The sequence below is a fragment of the Urocampus carinirostris genome, chromosome 13 (genome assembly GCF_059441175.1).
Source record: "Urocampus carinirostris isolate Australia breed hairy pipefish chromosome 13, RoL_Ucar_1.0, whole genome shotgun sequence".
Lineage (NCBI taxonomy): Eukaryota > Metazoa > Chordata > Actinopteri > Syngnathiformes > Syngnathidae > Urocampus > Urocampus carinirostris.
Window position 1 is genome coordinate 14,388,965 of NC_142361.1, and position 22,981 is coordinate 14,411,945.

At 39.3% G+C, this 22,981-nt stretch overlaps 1 protein-coding gene across 1 annotated transcript in view; it reads left to right on the forward strand.

Annotated features, from left to right (window-relative positions):
* The window catches only part of bicc1 (BicC family RNA binding protein 1), a 111,370-nt gene that overhangs the window by 38,141 nt on the left and 50,248 nt on the right, over nt 1-22,981 (forward strand). Inside the window, exons 3-6 of the mRNA XM_088351530.1 lie at nt 4,796-4,865; nt 13,083-13,162; nt 17,891-18,049; nt 20,186-20,239. Of these exons, the coding sequence (XP_088207656.1) occupies nt 4,796-4,865; nt 13,083-13,162; nt 17,891-18,049; nt 20,186-20,239 (363 nt within the window). The remainder of the gene's footprint in view (nt 1-4,795; nt 4,866-13,082; nt 13,163-17,890; nt 18,050-20,185; nt 20,240-22,981) is intronic.

Below are 22,981 nucleotides of genomic sequence, written 5' to 3' on the forward strand. Positions count from 1 at the left end.
CTTAGTTTGGGAGGTGACCAAGAACCCTATGGTCACTCTGTCAGAGCTCCAGCGTTCCTCTGTGGAGAGAGGAGAGCCTTCCAGAAGGACAACCATCTCTGTAGCAATCCACCAATGAGGCCTGTATGGTAGAGTGGCCAGACGAAAGCCACTCCTTAGTAAAAGGAACATGGAAGCCCGTCTGAAATTTGCCAAAAAGCACCTGAATTACTCTCAGACCATGAGAAACAAAATTCTCTGGTCTGATGAGACAAAGATTGAACTCTTTGGTGTAAATGCCAGGTGCCATGTTTGGAGGAAACCAGGCACCGCTCATCACCAGGCCAATACCATCCCTACAGTGAAGCATGGTGGTGGCAGCATCATGCTGTGGGGATGTTTTTCAGCAGCAGGAACTGGCAGACTAGTTAGGATAGAAGGAAAAATGAATGCAGCAATATATAGAGATATCCTGTATGAAAACCTGCTCCAGAGCGCTCTTGACCTCAGGCTGGGGCGAAGGTTCATTTTTCAGCAGGACAACGACCCAAAGCACACAGCCAAGATCTCAAAAGATTGGCTTCAGAACCACTCCGTAAATGTCCTGGAGTGGCCCAGCCAGAGTCCAGACTTGAATCCGATCGAACATCTCTGGAGAGATCTGCAAATGGCTATGCACAAACGTCTCCCATCCAACCTGATTGAGCTTGAGACTTATTGCAAAGAAGAATGGGCAAAACTGCCTAAAGATAGGTGTAACTTGTGGGATCATATTCAAAAAGACTTGAGGCTGTATTTGCTGCCAAAGGTGGATCAACAAAGTATTAAGCAAAGGCTGTGAATACTTATGTAAATGTGATTTCTTAGTTTTCTATTTTTAATCATTCCAAAAAAAGTAAAAAAAACAAAAACTTTTTCATATTGTCATACTGGAGTATTTTGTGTAGAATTTTGAGATAAGAGATTAAATTAATACAATTTGGAATGAGGCTGTAACATAACAAAATGTGGAAAAAGTGAAGCGCTGTGAATACTTTCCAGATGCACTGTATGTCCGAATATACTTTAGCAGTACACTAAACACGTTTTGAAATCAATAAACCTGTGGACAGACATCTCACAGTCTTCAGAGCAATGTTCCCTTTAATTTTCCACGGGTCTGTGCGTTCACACAAAGTCGGTGAGCAACGCTTGAAACAACAGTAAGCAACAGCAATCCCAAGTGTGGCAACTAAGTCATTATCAAACATGTCCAAAACTTGACGTCATGTTACATTTTGCTAAGTTTCCGGCAATGCAAAAAATGTTTTCACTTTTGAATGAATTGACTAATGTATTATTGCAAAGGTTGTACGGCCTACAAACGTCATTTGTTTTTACAACAATTCTTTCATAAGATTTCCATTTCTTTTTTTTCCTGGTATCTTTTGTCTAATTATACTAACATTTTGAGGGGCTTATTTAGTCGGTTGCACGCTACACAACTGTATTTAATCACATTTTTAGTGGAAGTACAATGTTGGCAACAAGATTGAATTATTTGAATGCAACACAAACTTATTCTTCTTTTTCCCTGTTTCTTTTTTTAAATTTTTTTAATCTCTTTTAAAAAAATCTCATTGTGTTTATTTTTTCCTAGCTGTTACTTTTTTCTTTTTGTGCTCTATTTACTTTTTTCCTTTGCTTTTTTCTTTTGCTTTTTTGGCTTTTTTTCTGAATTTTTCCTTTTTTTTCTCTTCCTTTTGTTTCTTTTTTTCTCAGCTTTTCACTACTTTTCCATTTTGGTATTTTTTACTTTTTTGTTCTATTCCCCCTTCTTTTAAGTAGTTTTGTGCATAATTTTACATAATATTTGGTCATATAGGGATGAAAGAAGCAAAAACAACCTGAAGAGCTGTTTAAGACCCAAAAGAGCCGGTTCCTTTTAGTGAGCCGAGCCGAAGAAGCCGGTTGTCGAAAAACTCACACAAGCAGGTTAGAGGGAACATTGCGCTAGATAGATTTTCTTGTGCGCTGAGAATGTGCAGGCAGTGCGCGATTGCGCACGCGCGCGGTTTAGAGGGAACACTGCTTCAGAGTCTTGATACGGTTTTAAGCGTAATGATAAAGTGTATTTGGACATATACCATGGGTAGAAAAATGGGAAACTCTGCACCCAGTCCATGCAACACACTCTGGTCACTATCTTAACGTTGAATGCAACATGTCACTTTGAGCTGCATGCCAAGTAACTTTCTTTAAAAAAAACAACAAAAAAACGTGCCAAAAGTGTGTTTGTGATATGTGGTGTCTGTTCACTGCTTGTCCTCTCACTGTAGGGATTTCATGCATCCTTGAAATGCAACAATGGATCTTTGCTCCATTGTCAAAAGTTTTTATGACAAATAGTTTAATTACTTGTCTATTGAAGATGTGTCTACTGTCAAGCATAATCATTGTAGCATGACCATTAACTTCTCTCCATGCTGATTTGCTGTAATCACAAACATTCAGTTTGATTGATTCCTCACTGTATCTTCCCCGGGCAGAAATCCTAGTTTCCTATGTGACAGTTTCACCGCTCGACAGGCAACTGTGCCCTTCGGTACGAACCATTTTGACTGTTTTATTAAATGTAGCACTTCAAACGCCAGGTTATCATTCATTGAGACTGGAGCGCTGTCAATTAAAAAAAAGGCAAAAAATAATGGAACTTATTTTCTTTTTATGTGGACCGAACCAAATGACCCAAAGGATTGGAAGCAAGTCAGGGAACCGGAGACGATCCTTAGCTGTCCTTAAGGGGCACCCTAGTGCCCATGGGCACTGCATTAGAGACTCCTGCTCCAAACAGTAATCTGTAATACTTGGTAGCACGAATATATTCTTTTGAGACTTTAAAAATGTTGCATTGTCTTTCGGGCTGCAACAAATGATTATTGTTATACTCTGTTATTTTGTCAATTTGTGTGTCGACAAAGCTTGAAACTGGTTAAATTAAATTCCAGGATGGTAAAACAAAATAATTAATTTTGCAAAAATAAGATTATTTTTACATTGTGGACAATTTTTTTTATATTGGTCATCAAAGTCGTTGATTTTGACCTAAAAATAGTTTGACTTTTTAATGCTAATTGTCTCCAAATGATTACTTATTAAAAAATCTGCTATTTACTTTAATATTTTACAAGTTGTGTATTCATATATTGTTTGTTGCACCCCTTATAATCTTTGTAGACAGCTGGATATTAACATATCATTGCGCAATGTACGTATTATGGAATAACATTTAAAAAAAATGTTGCAGCTTTCTGTTTTACTTATGGATGGTTCAGATTATAATACACAAGATTTACTTTTCACAACCAGTTATTCAACTTCCTACTTTTAAATAATAGAACAAATACGAAAATCTTTCCAATTCGAGCTAATATATACACTGACAAATACATTATGATATAATTAGGAATAACAAGAAAATCTCAAAGTTGAATAAAGATTACTGACTGCTTTTTATGTGTTATTAATACGTCTTGGGACACTTCAGACATTTCGTTTTTTTGGGGTTCATTTCCTTTTTCTGACAAAATGCTATGGAATTGTACTATTATTATAATACAATTATTTCTAATCCTATCAGCAGATCTTGACAAGGCTGTATTTTTGATTCCAATGCTCGTTTCTTATATTCACATCCCACTGAGGAATAAAAAATAATGTTAAACAGTACTCCGGTGTCAGACAGGGGAGCACCTTGGAGAAATTCTTGCCTTTTTCACCCTGAATACATCTAAAAGTATGAAAACAAAGATAGATAATGTATTAGCTTTGTTTTAACAGTCAAGTCTAGTGTTTTTTCCTCATTTGCTACATTCTTGTGAGATTCCTTGCGGTTCCAGAGATGAACAGGGGGTAGGCTGGGAGTTTGTTAACTTAGCTTTCTTAACCTTGTTCTTCTGCTTACGACCATTAAACCTGACAGAAGCCTCTCATGCAGATTGGCCCTGCCGCTTTCACATGTCGACCAGCCTAAGTTTATTTTTATTTATTTTTTTCTTTGCACTCATGACAGTTGGGATTTTTTGCTGATCTGAACAAAACCAATATAACTAACTGACCGGTATGTGTTTCAAATCTGATTTGTGTGCAACCCCTCATGACATTGACTTTTTCATCTTCTTGAGCTACAACGTTGTCAATCAATTTCATTCATTTTCGTTCTATTTGGAAAAATAATCAGCTATCCTTCTGAGTAAGTGGGATATTATTGGCATGTAAACGTCAAATCTCTTGCCAATTTTGTTTTATTTTTTTTGATTTGCTGTCCATACCCCAATCAAATACATTAAAGGTTTTTAGGGAAAACAAAACAAAAACCATAAGTGTTTTTCTTCCATAGTACATATGTTAAAGTCAATCAGATAGTGGGCTGAAAATGAATGGCTACAAGACGGGGGTCGGACTGCTCCAATGTTGATCATTGCTCATAGTCTAGTTAACCTAATTGAACGTTCTGAAAACCTATCAAATTATTCTAATGTGATCAGATTTTTTTTTTTATGGCTATGTCAATAAACTTTAAAATTTGATTGGTTTTAAATGCAGTAAAGTACAAACATATTTTAACCAAAGAACAATACATGATTCTCGTTGTATATTACTATAGGAAATAAATTTATCTCACAGGCCGCATTTTTTTACCCTAAACTTGATTTTGCTCTGTGTTTTAGGGCAACATTTTTTGCTCATATGGCCAAAAGTACTAGCTAACAAAAATCTTTGATCCGAATGCACCAGCTATCTAAAATTTGTTAATGTTCATTTACTTTTATTGCAGATTATGGATGAAACCCAAACGCAGATCGCCTGGCCGTCCAAGCTCAAAATCGGAGCAAAATCCAAAAAAGGTGAGAACCTTCCTGAAAGCTTTTCTCATCTTGTGTGCCACTTGAGTGTGTATTAGTTTATTTCTTTATTCTTAAATTTCAGACAACCACCTGTTACAAAAGCAGAACTTAGAACATTTTTATTTTCAAAACAACCTTTGCTGCATACAAAGGGCCATAAAAGGAGTGAAAATAAGTTATCCAACATTAAAAACCTAATTAACACTGTCAGAGATTTTACTGAAACAATATAATCTTATAATATAAACACTGTGCAATTTTATCCTGAAACATCATTCTTAATTGTCTTTGGTTTAATTTGCCAAATTAAAGTACCGTGATGTTGATGTGTAGTTTTACTCTTTTGCCCCACTGCACTAAATACCTTGCTGAATGATCTATGGTCATCAACAGAAGAACACTATGTTCTGATCCACATATTTGAGACACTCCAAAATGTGTACTACAGCAATAACTGCTTACTAAAATCCTCACTTGGCGTTTCCTCACAAACAGTGCATTAATTAGCGCACGTGGTTGTAAGCACCGACCAGTCTCTGGGAATACAGTAGCGTCAGAAATGAGGGAAAAAGAGGGATTCATGTATGTTAAATACAAAACAAATCTTTAAGGGAAAATTGAAGTTGAGAAAAATCTGAAAGTGTGAGTGACAACAGTCACCCATACTTAATTCCGATTGTTTTAAGATCAGCAAATTGGGTCTTTATGCTTTATCAGCTAGTTAAGAAAAAGTAGAGAACAATTAGAAGAAGCTCTGCTAGCTCGGGTTAGCTGGATGTTAAAAAATGCCAGAAGCTAGCCTTGCTGTTATTAAATATAAACTAACGTAGTGACTTTTTATTTTTTCCCCCCTCTGTTCAGCCAGAAAACAAAAAGAAAAAAAGGGCTGACGGGAAAAAGCCACAGCTTTTCTTGGTCCTGTCCCCTTGACTCTCTTGGCAATTTTCACTTTAGTTTTTTTCAAGAAACATAGAACAGTCATTGACGCACAGTGAGGACCGGTCTGGGTCTGGCACAGTCAGATTTAGAAATCTTTTGATTGGCAAGAAAGTAATGTATTAATAGTAGCATAGACAAACATGATTTATTGTCTTACCTTAACTTACAAATTATGTAAATGCACGGTTCCTATTTAATAAAAGAATCGATAGATAGGTAATCCTCAAATCTAAAAAAAAAAATCCATGCAATTAGTATAAGAAATACTGGACGACTTGAGTTTCTGTTAGATTGCTAACACTTTCTCTAAGTCTTTTCTTTGGGGCTAAGGTGTGTGCCAAATCAGAATCCTTGGTATCACTCTTCCCCTGCCATGAGGCAAGAGATTGCATGCCTCACTCTTAATCTGCAGACGTTCGGCACAGTAATATATTACACACTAATTGTATTAATCATATTCATAATATTACGTAAAATTTCATCCATTTAAAAAAAAAAATCCTAAATTTGGGAAATAAATAAGAAACAACCTCGACACTGAATAAATATAAGCATTTAATATAATTCTAATTGTTTCATGATGACAGGCGAGCCACAGCCTCATCTGCCTCACCTGACTGCACGTCACTGAGAGCAGTAAATAGAATAGAAGCTACTCATGCTGTAGGAAATAACTCAAATCTAGTAGCTAAGATTATTAGTGTATTCGGAGAAATAGAAAAAGGCTAGTTGTGACTACCTAGTACAGTCATTGAAAAACCTGGTCCTTGTGAGCCGCACGTTTTGGAGGTTTTTCTTCTGCAACTCAGGTAATACAAATGATCAGCTTGTTAGCAAGCTGTGCAGGATTTCAATAATGATCATGGTGATTGGAATGACCTGTTTTGGAGCAGAAAAGCCCCAAAAGCATGCAGGGCATGCAGCTCTTGAGGACTGGGTTGGCCACCCCCTGAACTAGTAGCTTAAAATAACTAGTGGAATGAAATACAAGAATGAAATTTGAACTACTTGAGGTTTATTAAATGTTATCTGCGCAGCTATACTGAATAACATTATTATCAATATATTTTTTTAATGGCAGTGTTTCTAAACTGATGGATGGATCAATGGATGTCGTTTAGGTCAGGTGGGCTCAACATAACTAAAACCTCTTTGTTGATTGGTCAGTTGTTCCAGAGTTCTGTTATTTATTAAATAAGATTGCCTTTACTTGGCACGATTCGATGTGGAGTTGCAGCCACACCTACGTTATTGTACACAAGAGAATTGTCAATGCCAGCCTTCAAGACGGATGTGCAATCCAGTGGCATTATGTAACTTCCTCCACACTCAGAATAGAATATATCTGACAGAAATTACATCAATTGTCTTGTGCAAATTACTCTACGTCGTCACCTGGACTATATGCTCCCTGTGGTTAACTGTCAAGGTTTTAATCTTTGGTTGATGAGTTGAGTGTTCTCCTGAAGAATGTCATCATTTTATATGTCAAGTCAAGTCATTTTTATTTGTATAGCCTTTAATCACAAATAGTCTCAAAGGGCTTCACAAGTTATTACATATAAGAAGTTTAGGTTATTCGTATGCTATAGAGTAGAAGTGAGTTTTAAGCTTAGATTTAAACATTTCCACTGAGGTTTCAGATCGGATCTCAGGGGGAAGAGCATTCCACAACACCGGTGCCCGGATGGAGAACGCTCTCGAGCCAGCGGAACACTTCTTAGCTCTTGGGATCACCAGGAGACCGGCGCTCTCGGAACGGAGGCTTCGGGCCGGGACGTAGGGGGAAATCAGATCTGAAAGATATGAGGGGGAAAGTTCATGTATGATTTTGTATCGTAATAGGAGAACCTTAAAATCGCATCTTAGGCTAACAGGGAGCCAATGCAGGTTAGCCAAAATTGGGGTGATGTGATCTTACTTTTTTGTCCTAGTTAAAAGCCTCGCTGCAGCATTTTGTACCAGCTGAAGACTCTTGAGTCTGGTCATCGGAAGACGGGAAAGTAGTGCATTACAGTAATCGAGACGGGAGGTAACAAACGCGTGAATTATGATTTCCGCATCCGACTGAGAAAGTATAGGACGAATTTTAGCAATGTTACGGAGATGGAAGAAAGCGGTTCTAGTAATTTTCTTCACATGTGTTTGAAAGGACAGATCGGGGTCAAAAATGACACCTAAATTTTTAAGTGAGTCGCTCCGTGTGATGTGGCAATTGTCGATGTTCACAGCGGTTTTAGAGAATAAGTCACGGGACTTAGATGGGCCAATAACTAACATTTCAGTCTTTTCAGAGTTAAGACGCAGGAAATTGAGTGACTTCCACTCTTTTATCTCAGTGAGGCAGGCCTCCAAATTTCCACAGTTTAATGATGTTTTATTATAACAAACTTAATTGACAAGGAATCTGCAATGGCAGTTTTCATCTGTAATTTTACTTTTTTGAGCATGGATCATTATGAAACCGTTGGAGCATTGTGTAAGTGTCGACTTCAGCTGTCCGTGTTTCCTTTATTGGTCTTCCCGCTCGAGCTTGAAGTCTTCAGGTGGTGTCCACAGCCTGGGGAAGGCATCAATCTCGAAGAAAGCATCTGAAAAGGGGACAGACTGCACGATTTAGCAGGAAGGTCTTGAGGGCAATATAAAAAGTTAGTGATGCCCTATGAGGCAAAACAACCATCAGTGAAATAAAAAGATTTCAGTAAAATCACTGTTACCTCCTTAAAATTTGAAAAAACATAAAAAAATGAAACAGGCTGTTAATGTTTTTTTCTATTGCAATCTTCATATTAATGCAGTGATGCACCGTTTAATGTGTGTTGCAGTAAAGTGTCTTAAGCTTTCTTGACAAAAAATAAAAACAAACATTTGAATTTGAATGCAAAACCTGCAGTTACGAGCCGTTAATGTCCTCCTTCAGCTCGTTAACAATTGAAATCAAGGTAACGTCACATGTTTACCCAAAGCTTGCAGTTTCATAAAAGCCGCTCAAATGGAAATTTCATCATTTACTGCTTGCAGGTCCCCTGTGGAACCTTTTAAAGACACGTCACCTGGAAGTTGCACAATCTAAAAACAAAACCACACATTAATAGATGCACAGAATTCTGCTATTAAATCTGTTTGAATATTGTGGAAATAATTCATGAAATATGTGTTATTTTCTTTGTATGAAATGACTCTGTATGTTCTTATAGATGTTCTAAAATCTCACCAGTGGCTGATTCATTGGTGACGTGAATCGCACAGCCGTTTGTTATTTTTACTCTTCCAATTCAAATCCAGCGTGACGTGTTTCCCGTAACTTTGGACTGGCAGATCTGGAAACTTTTTGAAGTTGGCATGCAAGCTGCAGCCATTTGTCACTTTTTCTCTGAGCAAGCTTGGGACTTATCAAAATGTAAGCTTACCTGGTTCCTTCTGGTTCTGTGTGGTGTGCTTTGGGAGTTTAAAGTCCCCGACATTCTTATCTGGGCTGTTCAGTCCCTGTATGAACAATCCCAGAGTTTGGTCCGAATCCCCGGCAGTAGGTCAGATTCATTTTTATTGGGAGTTGGACTCTACGGAGGCTGCCAATTGTCACAGATTCCGTTCAGACTCTTCATAGACTGAATTTCTAGGTGCACCCATGACATGGAACGGGTCAGGTTTGGGAGCCTCAGCGTGATCTTCACCTCAGACTGGAGTGATTGTCTGTTGAGTGTGAAGCGGTGATGATGAACATCAGCACCTCCTAAGCCCTTTGTACCTGACCATCGTGGTGAAGAAGCTCAGCAGAAAGGCGAAGCTCTCATTTTTTCTGTCAATCTTCATATCTACCCTCACTTGGGGTGAAAACTCTGGGTTGTGAATGTAAAAGGACACCCCTGGGACCGCCCAAGACGTGCGAGAGATAATACGTTTTTTGGCTAACCTGGAAACGCCTCGGGATCTTGTCAGATGAGCTAAAAGGTTTGGCCTTCCCCTGCAGAGACTCTTTCTACCACGACCCCCGATAAGCGGAAAATAATGGATGGATGTATGGGTGAAAAGTTAATTCAGCATATCAGATATCAGATTACTCGGTGCTAGTTGGAGATCTGCAACTTTTGTCGGGGTTTATCATCATTACATTTTTCAAAGTTCACTTGGCCCATTTTGTTAGATTTTGTTCTTGAGTTATAACTGAAATTACCCAAAATGACAAATCTGAACTTTAAGATGCACATAAAAACACTTAATTCGCCAGAAATTAGAAAGTGTGCCTTACAACCTAGTGCGCCTTATATACAGTACCACCAAATACAGTGGATGCTTACAGTATTTATATGTGTTTGTTACTAAACAAGGTTTTATGGTATAGTACCATATTTGTGAAACCTTTGATCAATCAAATAACATTGTTTGCCATAATCACAAACCATTGTATGCAACCAGATTCGAACCTGGGTCGCGGCAGAGGGGATACTGACACTTAATCACTAGACCACCAGTGATACACATCTTTCAGGACAAAATTTCTGTATTTTCTATTATCTAACATTTGTTTTTGGCATTGTGAGTAAAAATAGCGTTATATTGATATAAAACCTAATGCTATTTTTATGTAATCTTATTCCTAGTGGTTAGGTTTCAGCGTTGTCACCACTGCGACACAAGTTTGATTCCCGTTGTTATGCAATGTTGATTTTGCTCAGTGACATTTTGCGACTGATCAAATATTGCACTAATATATACCGCAACAGTCAACACAGATAGTTACGTATCTCTTACTGTTGTTTCATTTCGAATGTGCCCAATAGTCCAGTGCGTCATTTACATGGAAAATGTATGACAAAAGGCTATTTTTGGGAGTGCGCCTTATAATTCTGTACGCCCTAAGTGTGGAAAATACAATAAGTTATGTTAAGTTCTTATTTATTGTTTTACTATGTAGTTATTCGATGGAAGACAATTTTCGCAAGAATCATCAATTTTAAGAGAGTACCAAATGGTGTTTAAAAAAAATCAAACACATACAGTTTTTTTTCTGAATACCATCTCTACATGTGTTCTTAGAAAGGATCATTTTTTATGTTTCAAGTTGACGCAAAGCTCACAAGATTCTTTTTTTGTATGATTGAAAGCTCTCACCGTCTGCTGCACGAGCGAATGCTCTTATTTGTGTTTGTTTTTGTAGCTGTTGCGTGTGCCAAATGCAGCCGTTAGGTGCACATTTTTAAGCCCCCCCAAAAAAGCCTACGCCACACTTTGCTTCAAAAATGCGGGGGTGTTCTACATCACAACTGCAGGCTCGCTAATGTTTGCCAGATGTGCTCAGCAGGTTAGAATAGGGACACTATAAATACGCCCTCTAACGTTCCAAGTGTGTATTGCAGGAGATAACTTCAAAATTTGTGACGCAGGAATGTGAAAGGCAGTTGGACTGTTTGAGTGTGCGTGTTCTGTTCTGACTCCATTGTTTCCATACGCTTCGGAATTCTGTCGTCATCACAGATTTTTTTGTCTCTCCCAGAATTTTCTTTCCCCACCCGAAAAGTGTAAACATATGCCAGAGAGGTCTACAGAATGTGGGGCGACGTTGTAACAATAAATTGGGATTCAGTGAGTTCTCTCTGAAGGCCGTACTGTAAATCTGAGATTGTGTGTATTTGAAGGAAGAGGAGGGGATTCCTGGAAAGGGGTCTTAATGGACTTCCTACAATGTGTGTAGTGCACAATTGTGTGTCACCGTAAGTGTGTGTGTCGATGTTTGATTCGACAGGGCCCCCAAAAGTGAAGCTGCACAGATGTAAGCATTAGCTGCCATCACTTTGTACTGTTGTCTGAGCTGAAAGTGTTCTGGGAGTGTGTAAACTGTAAAGGATAAGAAGTGGTCCTCACTTTATGATTGGTCCTCTTGCATTGTGCAATAAACTTTTTGTGTACATGTGTAAGAATATGTGTACGAATATGCGGTCAGATTGTGGATACATATTTTCTTTTGTTACATGTTTCTTGTTTTAACTCTATACAAATATTAGGAATTGTGGGGGGGAACCTAAAAAGATATTATGGTTCTTATTTTAGTCACATTCTACTTCAGGATGGGGCAGAGCAACAAATTGCCGTAATTGGATCCAAAAATAATTTTTAAAAATCAACAATTAGAAATTTGATCCATCCTTAAAACTGAGAAAATAACTGTTTTATTGGTACTAGCAGTCAAAACTGGTGCTGATCATAAAGAAATTATGTGTCCTATTGAGTGCTTCCTGTTGGTAAAAAGAAAAAAATACTCCATTCATTCAATTCAATTCAATTTGAATAATAAGGAAAAATACGTGAACTATTATCTCATCTCATTAGCTGCACCGCTTATCCTCAGTAGGGTCGCGGGGGTGCTGGAGCCCATCCCAGCAATCATCGGGCAGTGGGCAGGGGACACCCTGAACTGGTTGCCAGCCAATCGCAGGGCACACAGGGACAGACAACTCGCTCATTCACAACTAGGGACAATTTGGACCGGCCAATCCACCTGAAATGCATGTCTTTGGAATGTGGGAGGAAACCGGAGTGCCCAGAGGAAACCCACGCAAGCACGGGGAGAACATACAAATTCCGCACAGAAAGTCCGGTAGCTGGATTTGAACCCACACAGGAGGTTCCCAAGACCTTAGAACTGTGCCGCACACGCGCTAACCACTGCACCGCCGTGCTGTCCGTGAACTATTATCAAAACGTGAATTTTTTAAATTGCTTCTATGTCGAGAAATGTGAATTTATTTTACACAATCTGAACGGGAATGTAAATTCGGTTTTTGTTAAACTAGTTATTAGTTATCCTTTTATGGTGTATTTAGGGTGTATTTTTAATTACTAAAACATATTTTAAAAATGTGAGTTTGGTTGGGTTTAGCAGTGGAAATCAATTAATATCCTAATCGTCCAGACAGACTGAAAAAAAAAAATCTATTGTGATATTTATAATATATGGGAAACATTTTCAAACATTTGAAAAAAGGATCAACTGTCTTTTGCTTTTGTTTCAATTTAAGCATTTTTGACTGACCGACACATCGTCTGAGCGCAATTCCAGAATAGTGGAAGAAAACCCGTCACACCCTCTCCCGCTGTCATCACCCAAATTTTTTGAACGCCGCTGCCGTCCCTAGCAGTCTCGAAAAGCGAGCGCCCTCTTATCAAAAGCTGCAATTACCGTCAGGAGTATCCAGCCAGCTGTAATTTGCCGACTGGCGGCCGTGTTGTGTTTACATTGCCACTATATGACCCGACTCACCCTTCTTCTCTTTTCTGCAGATCCACATATCAAGGTGTGCGGCAAAAGGGAACATGTGAGGGACGCCAAAGAAAAAATTATGTCGGTGCTCGATACAAAGGTAAGTCTCTTTTTTATTTCCCTCAAAAAATAATATGCAGGCTGTTCCAAAAGTCTTGGGCCCATTTTGTCAATTACTATCTCAAACATATACAATACAAAAACACATCTGATATGTCCAGAGAGCTTTTAATCTCAAATTTTACATGATATGCTTAAACGTCTTCAATGTGACCAATATTGGTCACTCAAATCATATCAAGCCAATAGTCAAGTTATTGTCAAACATGCCTGAGCATTGCATTGTCAATGGTTGCAACATCTCCTGTTGTTTGTGCCTTTAGCTCATCCATGTTGCTTGGAACAGGGGATACATAGACCAATCCTTTGACTAATCATCACAAAATTAATCGCATGGTCTGAGACCTTGGTGGCCAGGACATGAGACCATGATCAGTCTCCCTAGACCGTCCAATCCAACTGTCTGGCAGTGTTGTGTTCAGAAACTGTCTAACCCTGAGGTTCCAGTGTGGTGGCACCCCATCAGGTTGCGAAATGAAATCACCAGATTTTCTATCACTCAATTTAACTAGTTTTTCTGCGTGTTGAGGTGCGTCCCTCCATTGACTGTTAATTTTTCAAAGAAGAATGGTCCGTAGACAGCCTTCTTCGAAATAAGACAAAACAGTTCATGTGGGTTCTCAATGCCCAATATGCAAGTGTTCTGCTTGTTAACTTTCCCATCTACATGGAAAGTCGCCTCATCGCTAAGAACAAGCCAGCCGGTCATCAAATCAGTCATCTTCCATCTTCTGTTGCATTGCAATGCAAACTTCACAGGGAGCTGGTTTATCAGTGTCCTTGAACTAAAGAAGGAACGGGTACCCATTACAGCACCTGCAAATGCCTCTAAGTAGTTTGCACATTATCGGATAAGTTTGATTTTTTTTCTAAACGTGGAGAAGTTTTATCACTATGGTAGCAGCACAATCGCATCACCCGGCTGATTGAGCTGTGGCACCCCCTTGGGGAAGTCAATTATCTGTACTCTTTGAACGACCAACAGTCTTTTTACTTTGCTCAGGCGTCACTTCATCGGCCAGCCCTGTCCGGTCCATTTGATCGGACAATCGACCTCGAATAGAAACCCGGGATGTTGTTGTGTGTTAGTTTTGCATCACACTGAGAGTGACCGCTCACAGTCTGAGGTACTTGATACTGATATTTTGCTTCATTAATTGAGCTGAACTGCTAGATAAACAAGGAAAGTATCAAGGCCACAAAAAAATTAATAGATTAATGGATTGACGTTTTTAGTTAGTTCACGGTCTTCATCCAAATTCAAGGTTACAATGAACAATTGAGAAAAACAGACGGTCTAAAACAAATGATTATGACTGAATATTAATGATGTTAAGCATAATTACATTAAAATGGAATCACATCCTATCTTTGTTCATGTTTATATATGTTTATCAGATTCACCTTAACACAGTCACACCACATTTTCTTGAGAAAAGATAATAAAAAACAATGTATGGCTTAGTATGAAGTTGATTATGCTATGTAAAGTTTGTAATTTCTCATAACACTATCAGATTCTACATAATCACACACAAAGACAAAACAAATTTATATATTTTAGCTCAGCTTGCATCTTTTTCTCACCTGACATCTTATTCCTTGTCTCACACCCTCTCTGCATTTTTGCTGCCAGGTGTATCAAAATGTATAATAAATGCTCTAACACAACATGTTTTTACGACAAAATAATATGTAAAATTATATTTAGTATTATAGTATTCTTATGGCAAAAGTCTGCAATATTGTTTCAACTCTTTTGATAGTTGATAAATACCCATAATTATTTTAATATGTTTTCAAGAGAATGGCAAATTAAAGTTTCACATCAAAATTAAGATACTATAAATTAAAAAAAAAGTGCACTTCGTGTCACGGGAATTACCAGAACAGAGCAGGGGACCCCAGAGCGTTCGTTACAAGTCTTTTATTTGGGGAAAGAGTAAGGGTTAGCGGGAAACACGATGACCGTCGAACTCAGCAGCAACGTCGTGAAGACAACTTCGGACGACGTAGCCAATCGTAGCGTGGACGGAAGCAGGTTGAGTTTACCGGGACTGAAGAGAAGATCGTAGTTTGGGACGGAAGCAGGTCGGATCAGAGGCAGGCAGGCAGAATCAGGTAAACAAGGCACAGGTAATCGGGAGCGTCATACGGGGTACAGATGTGAATCCTCCGACAAGGAGTTCTCCGCGTAACGCGTTTAAAAGGGGAGCATTGACCAATCAGGAAGCACATTCCAGCACGCCACATGATTACCCCAGGTGACTCCACTTGGGTAATCATGACAGAACCCCCCCCTCAAGGAACGGCTCCAGAAGTTCCCCAGGAAAATAAAAAAAAAATTTAACCCAAGACACGTCACAGGGAAACAGGCAGATCAGGACAGGCAGAATCAGACAGGACAGGCAGAATCAGAAGAGTCCAGACTCAGGGGGGTCGGATTCAGAAGAGTCCAGACTCAGGGGGGTCGGATTCAGAAGAGTCCAGACTCAGGGGGGTCAGATTCAGAAGAGTCCAGACTCAGGGGGGGTCAGATTCAGCAGAGTCCAGACTTAGGGGGGGGTCAGATTCAGCAGAGTCCAGACTCAGGGGGGGGTCAGATTCAGAAGAGTCCAGACTTAGGGGGGGGTCAGATTCAGAAGAGTCCGGACTCAGGGGGGTCAGATTCAGAAGAGTCGGACTCCGGGGAGCGGAAAGGGAACAGACAAGACAGGAGAGGAAAGACGGGACAAAATCAGTACAGGCAGACTCCAGGCAGGCATGGGAGTCGAGCAGGCAGGCATGGGAGTCGAACAGGCAGGCATGGGAGTCGAACAGGCAGGCATGGGAGTCGAACAGGCAGGCATGGGAGTCATTGCGCAGTCATACGGCCGGAGGTGCCTCAGCCAATTTCGCCATGTCGGAAAGGACTTGCCGAACTGCGCATTCTGAAGGGGAATTGCGCTGCTGATTCAGGCTTTGATAGTGGTCAGGGGGCAAATGTACGAACGCGGGGTCCATTCTGGTCGGAGGATTCTGTCACGGGAATTACCAGAACAGAGCAGGGGACCCCAGAGCGTTCGTTACAAGTCTTTTATTTGGGGAAAGAGTAAGGGTTAGCGGGAAACACGATGACCGTCGAACTCAGCAGCAACGTCGTGAAGACAACTTCGGACGACGTAGCCAATCGTAGCGTGGACGGAAGCAGGTTGAGTTTACCGGGACTGAAGAGAAGATCGTAGTTTGGGACGGAAGCAGGTCGGATCAGAGGCAGGCAGGCAGAATCAGGTAAACAAGGCACAGGTAATCGGGAGCGTCATACGGGGTACAGATGTGAATCCTCCGACAAGGAGTTCTCCGCGTAACGCGTTTAAAAGGGGAGCATTGACCAATCAGGAAGCACATTCCAGCACGCCACATGATTACCCCAGGTGACTCCACTTGGGTAATCATGACACTTCGGTCTTGGTCACTGTGCTTACGAACAGGTTTTTTTTTTTTTTACCACTCACACTGTCATATCCATATTTAAAATGTTAGAAAATAAATTATGCTCGGTAAAAGCCAATTTATTAAATATGCCTTTGTGTTTTTCAACATTCTACAAGGAATATCAAATAGTGTAATCGGAAAACGGTTAACCGTTTTTCAGTCAAGGGTGACATTTTTTACTTTAAAACGTAAAAAAGAGAATCATTAAATATTCAAGCACCAAATCTAAATTCAAGCTATGTAATTTTGTTTGAAAGTCTGGTCGCATATAACGAAAAAAATCTGTTTAAACCCCTGTATATCATGTCACGGTTGCCATGGCGCCCAAATGGCTGGGCCCGTGTGTCCCACGGTTGCCATGGCGGACAATTGGCCCCGCCCGTTTGGCGCCAGCTGCAGTTTGTTGAGAGATTGACTTTCGATCTAGATAAAGCTCAGCGCTCTCTTGCTTCGGTTGTCAGCCCGTCAAAAGAACTTCTGCCCCACAAGACGTGGGTTCTGACTCAGTCCTCTTTTGCTGTTGGTATTCAAGTCCGGTATTACCGTTTATTTTTGTCCTGTTTAATTTCGGGTTCCAGTTTTGTTTACGTCTGATTTTGTCCTTTTTGTTAGTTTTTCCAGTTTTTGTTCCCGTCTAGTGTCTCCTGTTTATTTTTGTTATCCTGATTCGTTATCGATCTCGTCGGTCTCTGGCTTCCCGTCTTTCAATGCCAGACCGGATGCCTAACGTGCATGCCTCCGCATTTCCCGTATAATAAAGGCTTGTGTGAGAACATCACACGATTGGGTCCTGATCCTCTTCTGGTTCCTGACATATCAGGTGTTTTCTCAGAATATTCAACAAACAGTACTATCGATTATTACAGATTACCCATTGTATATATACTAAGCCAGTTTTTAGTAAAATTTTCCATGAAAATTAGGAAGATCAAACCAAAAAAATAATCAAGCAATGCTCATTTTTTTAATTGATTTTGTTAATCGTTCTTTGGTAATTTATGGTGCATTTGGGCTATCTACTGGACACCTGCTGTAACAGCAGGTTTAATGTGCGTTTTTTTTCCCCAAGAACCACTTTATACCTAAAAAGGCACCCTTAAATGCAACTACAAAAATGTTCAGAATCCAAAAATGATCAATTCTGAAATAATGATTTTTTTTACATTTGGCTGCTCTGGACAAATCTGCTGATTCAAAATATGCTGAAAATTAACATCCTCTTGTATGTGCCCAGAGTAACAGGGTTACGTTGAAAATGGACGTGTCGCACACGGAGCACTCGCACGTGATTGGAAAAGGTGGCAACAACATCAAGCGCGTGATGGAGGAAACTGGATGCCACATCCACTTCCCCGACTCCAACCGGAACAACCAAGCGGAGAAAAGTAACCAGGTTCGTACTTGGACCCACGCATGAGACATATCCTTGCTGCAAATATTTATCTTTTCATCTTCTAAACCACAACATTGCTGCGGTGATTGTGTTTGGACTTGATAGTCATCACAAAACTGCAAGTAAAGCGCTTTTTCCTACCCACATAATGATGTGTTTTGTTGCTTGGTCATTGACCTAAAATCCATTCTTTACTCTATCCGTTTATAAACGGCAACATTGTTTTTCTTTCTTAAAAAAAAATGCATCTTTTCAATGAACGTTGATGCCCCAAGGTTAGCGAATGCCGTCCTCGAACTCAAATAACCGCGTTTTGATTTTGCCGGCAAGGCCCGCAGACTAGATGAAGAGCAGACGAGCCAGACTGCTGCCGACGGCCGTTAAGTGCGCAGATTAGATGTGAGCGACCGCAAATTGTAATGACCTAGACTCCTACCGCTGATTGCAACACACCGCTTCTTAATAAACATAGCTTATCATCACCTAGGCGGTTTGGGCAATACCGTGACCATGAAATGTATTTTGCTCTGTCAGTCCGCCAGTTTTGTTTAATCGTTTTAAAATGATGGGAATAGAAAGTGTTTGAAAGGCAGCAGAATTTGTGAAAAATCTATATATTTCCAATTGCAGATCCAGGTTTGTGTTTGTGTTCAGGTACCCGTAGCAGCAAGATTCCTCTAGGTCAGGTCCATGTTCTGTAATATAAATATAAACTTCTTAACGTACGAGTACTCAAACTAAAGGCATGGTTGTATGACAGTCTGTGTATTTTGGTTTATTTTCTAAATTTTCAATTTTTTAACGAATCAATTTCTTTTATCAGTAGGGGGCACTAAATAATTCTTTTAAGATAATTAACCCTCTTATTTACGTTAAATAAAACCTAAGTACAACTGATAATTTGGCCTGAAAAAAATATCACAGATGTAACTCAATTAATTATAAGGTGCATATTTTTACATTCTTAAAAATTTGCACAGGATGAAACATTTTTAAAGAGAAGGCGCAATCCTGCAACACCACATTTCTTTACTTTTTTTTCTCTAAGATATTGGCGCGTGCGATGTTCATGTCAGGTGTTCCGGCTGCACTCGGCTCTGGTTAGGGATTTCACCTTTTTCTGATAAGGCTCAAAGTGGCGTGTTAGCAAACAGGAGAAGAGATGGTTCTTTTCGCATATATTTTGGAGTGGTCTCACGACGTCCTCCACACTCACCTTTTGATGAAGTAAAATAAGGAGCATAGTGGGCAAAGAGCTTCCTTCTCACGCGAGACACTCCATTTAGCAGCCTCCTTAGCTTTTTTTACTTTTTCTTAAGCTTCGGAGAGTACAGTATAACTAACTAACTGAAAAACATATGCAGTATAGTACATGCAGCCGTGTCAGAGGTAAGAGCTTAAACCCAAGCCTGACCCGACCTGAATTTTGGCTTGGGTCGAACAGAAAATGTCAATCACTACGTTCATGTGGGGCCGGGCTTCTCTTGCTGTCTTTTTAAAAAATAAATATGTCTATTAGGTAACCCTTCATTGTTCTTCTTTGTCTCTTTGCCTCTCTCCCCCATTAAAGTGTCACGCTAGATTCTTCAAGACATACTGCTGTTGTGGTTTATTGCCAAATTTAAACCCATCAAAATGACAGCCTTATAGGGATACCCAAAATTTTAAAAACATACAGAATGTGAGAAAATTGTATGTTTTTTATATATATAGGCCCTGTTTTGCAAATCAAGTTCTTCCAGCTCGGTCGGGCTTTGCACCTGTGGGCCTGGGTCGGGCTGGATTATTTTAGGCCAGTCTTACCCCTAAGATCGGTGGCTTCTTAATTCCGCTCCATAATGTGAAGCAGTGAGAAGAAGGGCTTAAAACATGCACTGTGAGTTTATGTGCAGACAAGAGATTTGGTGCTTGTTTGAAGGCGATGTGGATGCATTTTCAGATGCAATTACTGATGTTAAAAATAGAACAAAAGAGAAGCTATTACATTTGAAGCAATACTGGCAAGTCTTAAATGGAAACAATTTGCCTTTTTCATGGGCGTTGAACATGAAATAAAGTCTGCCTACGTGACATGAGCTAAGCCTCTGCTTGATTCAGCCTCATTTGTAATCTGCTGCTTTGTATTATTATCAACAGGTGTCGATCGCAGGGCAGCCAGGAGGGGTGGAGGCCGCTCGAGTCAAAATCCGGGTAAGTCGGAACAAGTCTTGTGTGACGGAAAATAATACCCCCACCGCAAACGTTTAGAGGAACGTTTCCTCCTATATGCGCTCTACGTATTAGTACTGGAAACACTTCCACACATTGCTTTTAAGACACCCATTATTATTTTTTTGTGGGGGGATAAATGTGCTCGTTTTTGGTTTCACGTGTTCCAGTGTCCTACTTGCAGAGGCCAGAACATCTTTCCTCAATCTTTACAAAATTGACTGCCATTCTAACTCCGCTTCTCTTTGTTTCAAAAGCAGGGATGTTGCTTTTTTTAGGGTAATATTAAAGTTCTAAAAATGTCAGGCAGTCAAGAATTCTGATGCCATTCAAGGCATCCTGGTACAGGTGCGGCTTTTACACCCGTAACATTTATTTTCTTTTTAAAGTCTTTACTACATGTTTACCCTGGAGTGCAATTTCTAGTCGTGTTGCATACAATGGTTCACAACGTTGATGTCAATTGCCAAAAAGACAATTCAATTCAACAAAACTCGTAAAACTCGCAAAGTTCAAAACAAACATGGTGAATCAGCCATTAGCTGAAATGCTACAGTACATGTTCCATTGGTGGTGTGTGACAACTAGGGCTGAGTATCAGGTCTAAACTCCGATTGTTGATTTCAATTAACATACATTTTATTTAATTTAATTATTTAATTATTTTTTTCTTGATTTGATTTACTCAAATGTAACCCCTTAATAGTTCCTGTACAATTTGCCTCAAAGGGAAATTCACACTTTCAGCAGTATCCTATAGTAAAATAAAATATATAAAATACAAAAATACCCAATATAACGTGTTAATAAACAGCATTTAAATAATGTTACGAAAAATACACACTGTAATAAAAATAGGGTAATATGCAAATCTGAACCGTTTAGAGAATATGGACGGTTTTTGGTCTCTTTTGAAAGGTAATACTCTGAAGTTTTGTCCCAAACAGAAATAACAACTGCAAGTACTACGAACATTGAGTAATCTGAGTTGGAACACACAGAAATAGAAGGTTTTTTTTTGTTTTGTTTTGTTTTTTTTGTTTGTTTTTTTTTAACAATTAAGTGCCTGCAGATGAGTGTAGCATGGGCATCTTACTTCAAAAAACAGGCAAATTAATAGCTTGAAGCTTTACCTGGTACCTTGTCAAAATTTGATCACAATCTGAAAAACTACTAAGTATTTTACACATTTTTCTAAAGGCAGCTTTTGGCGTTTCCAAATGTGGCCATTTGGAGACAACCACTCCATTACACTAAAACTTTTGCAAAGTTGTACTTTACTTTGGCCATTTTCTGTAGCCATTGTGAAAGATATGTAATTGTAATTTCGGCTCTGATTTGAATACACCCTCATTGGATAACCAATATGTCAATCATTATTCAATTTGGTTACTACTGGCTGAAGATATTTGCACCCATTGGAGGCGATATCAGTTTCATCAAACAGGCCTAAACAGGCTTAGGCAGACTGTGGACCGTAAAAATTTTCCACGTCTGGATTTTTGGGATTGTCCTAGATGTGTCAAAGCTATTTTCGCGGACATTTAAAGAATTTGAAGATAGTCAAGGGACGTAATGGTAGGTTACGCCTGCTTCTTAGTTTTTGGCTATCTTGTTTCAGACTGATCGTGTTGTTTCTCTGATAAGTGTATTTTGATCCCAAGTGGTTAAGCATTAGGCATAATGTATTTCAGTGACGGTTAACGTCGCACAGACACGTCTTTGTTAATTAAAATTCTAGTGGCCAGCCAGAGGAACGTTAAGAGGTTAATCGATTATTTATTAAAATACATTTAAAATGGTTTCAATTATTATACTTATTGGATTCCAAACCGAATTATGTTACTATATTGGTGAGTGGGTCAGTGGGCTGATTGTTCCCTTAACCCAATAGGGTTGTAAGGACACCATTTCCTGTGGTGTGTCTTGGGCAAGTACAGCCTGGCCTGATAGTTTGGTAATGGTAACAGTGTTTTTTATGCTATTTGAATAACTCGTTAATTGACATAACCAGGCATGTCAATCATGTAACATTAGTACCTTACTTGCCTTTCAAGATGACATGTATATTTTTGGTGTTGAGTTTTATCATATAAGACTATAATTTATAGTCCAATAAATACGGTATTTAATACTTTTTCTTTTGCTGTGTCCTAGATTATTTTGTTAATGCTTTTGAGTGTTCTATTTTCAAATATTGTGTATTAAATGTACCGTTAATGCATTCAATAAATTCATAAACATCTACCAAGTAGAAAATCCTTTTTTTTTAACTCCAAAACTAAAGCTATTAGCTAAGGTAAATACTGTATGTGCATTCACCTATATTTTTGAGATTTAGAATTAGAATTTTGTTTATTGATAACAATGAGAGAACATGGTTTACGAGATTAGACATAGCTCTCCAGTATGAACATGTAATAAAGAAAGAAAAATAACTTAAAAAGAATGTCAGGATAAATAGTACAACATGCTTGGCTTGCTTGGGGTTGTCCATCGATACGATGATGACCATCTTCTTTTAATTGTGAGTCTGCTGATGTTTGAAGAGTCCGATCCTGGATCCACAGATGCGGTTACAGACAGAGCATGTGAAGGGGGTGCTGGGGGGAGCAGGGGTGGCCTGGCGAGCATGTCTCTTTGCACGCTTTGCTGCACGGTGTTGCATGCGCTGTTCCTCCATGTAATCCACTCCATGTGAGCAGTGGGAGCGCCAGAGGTCTC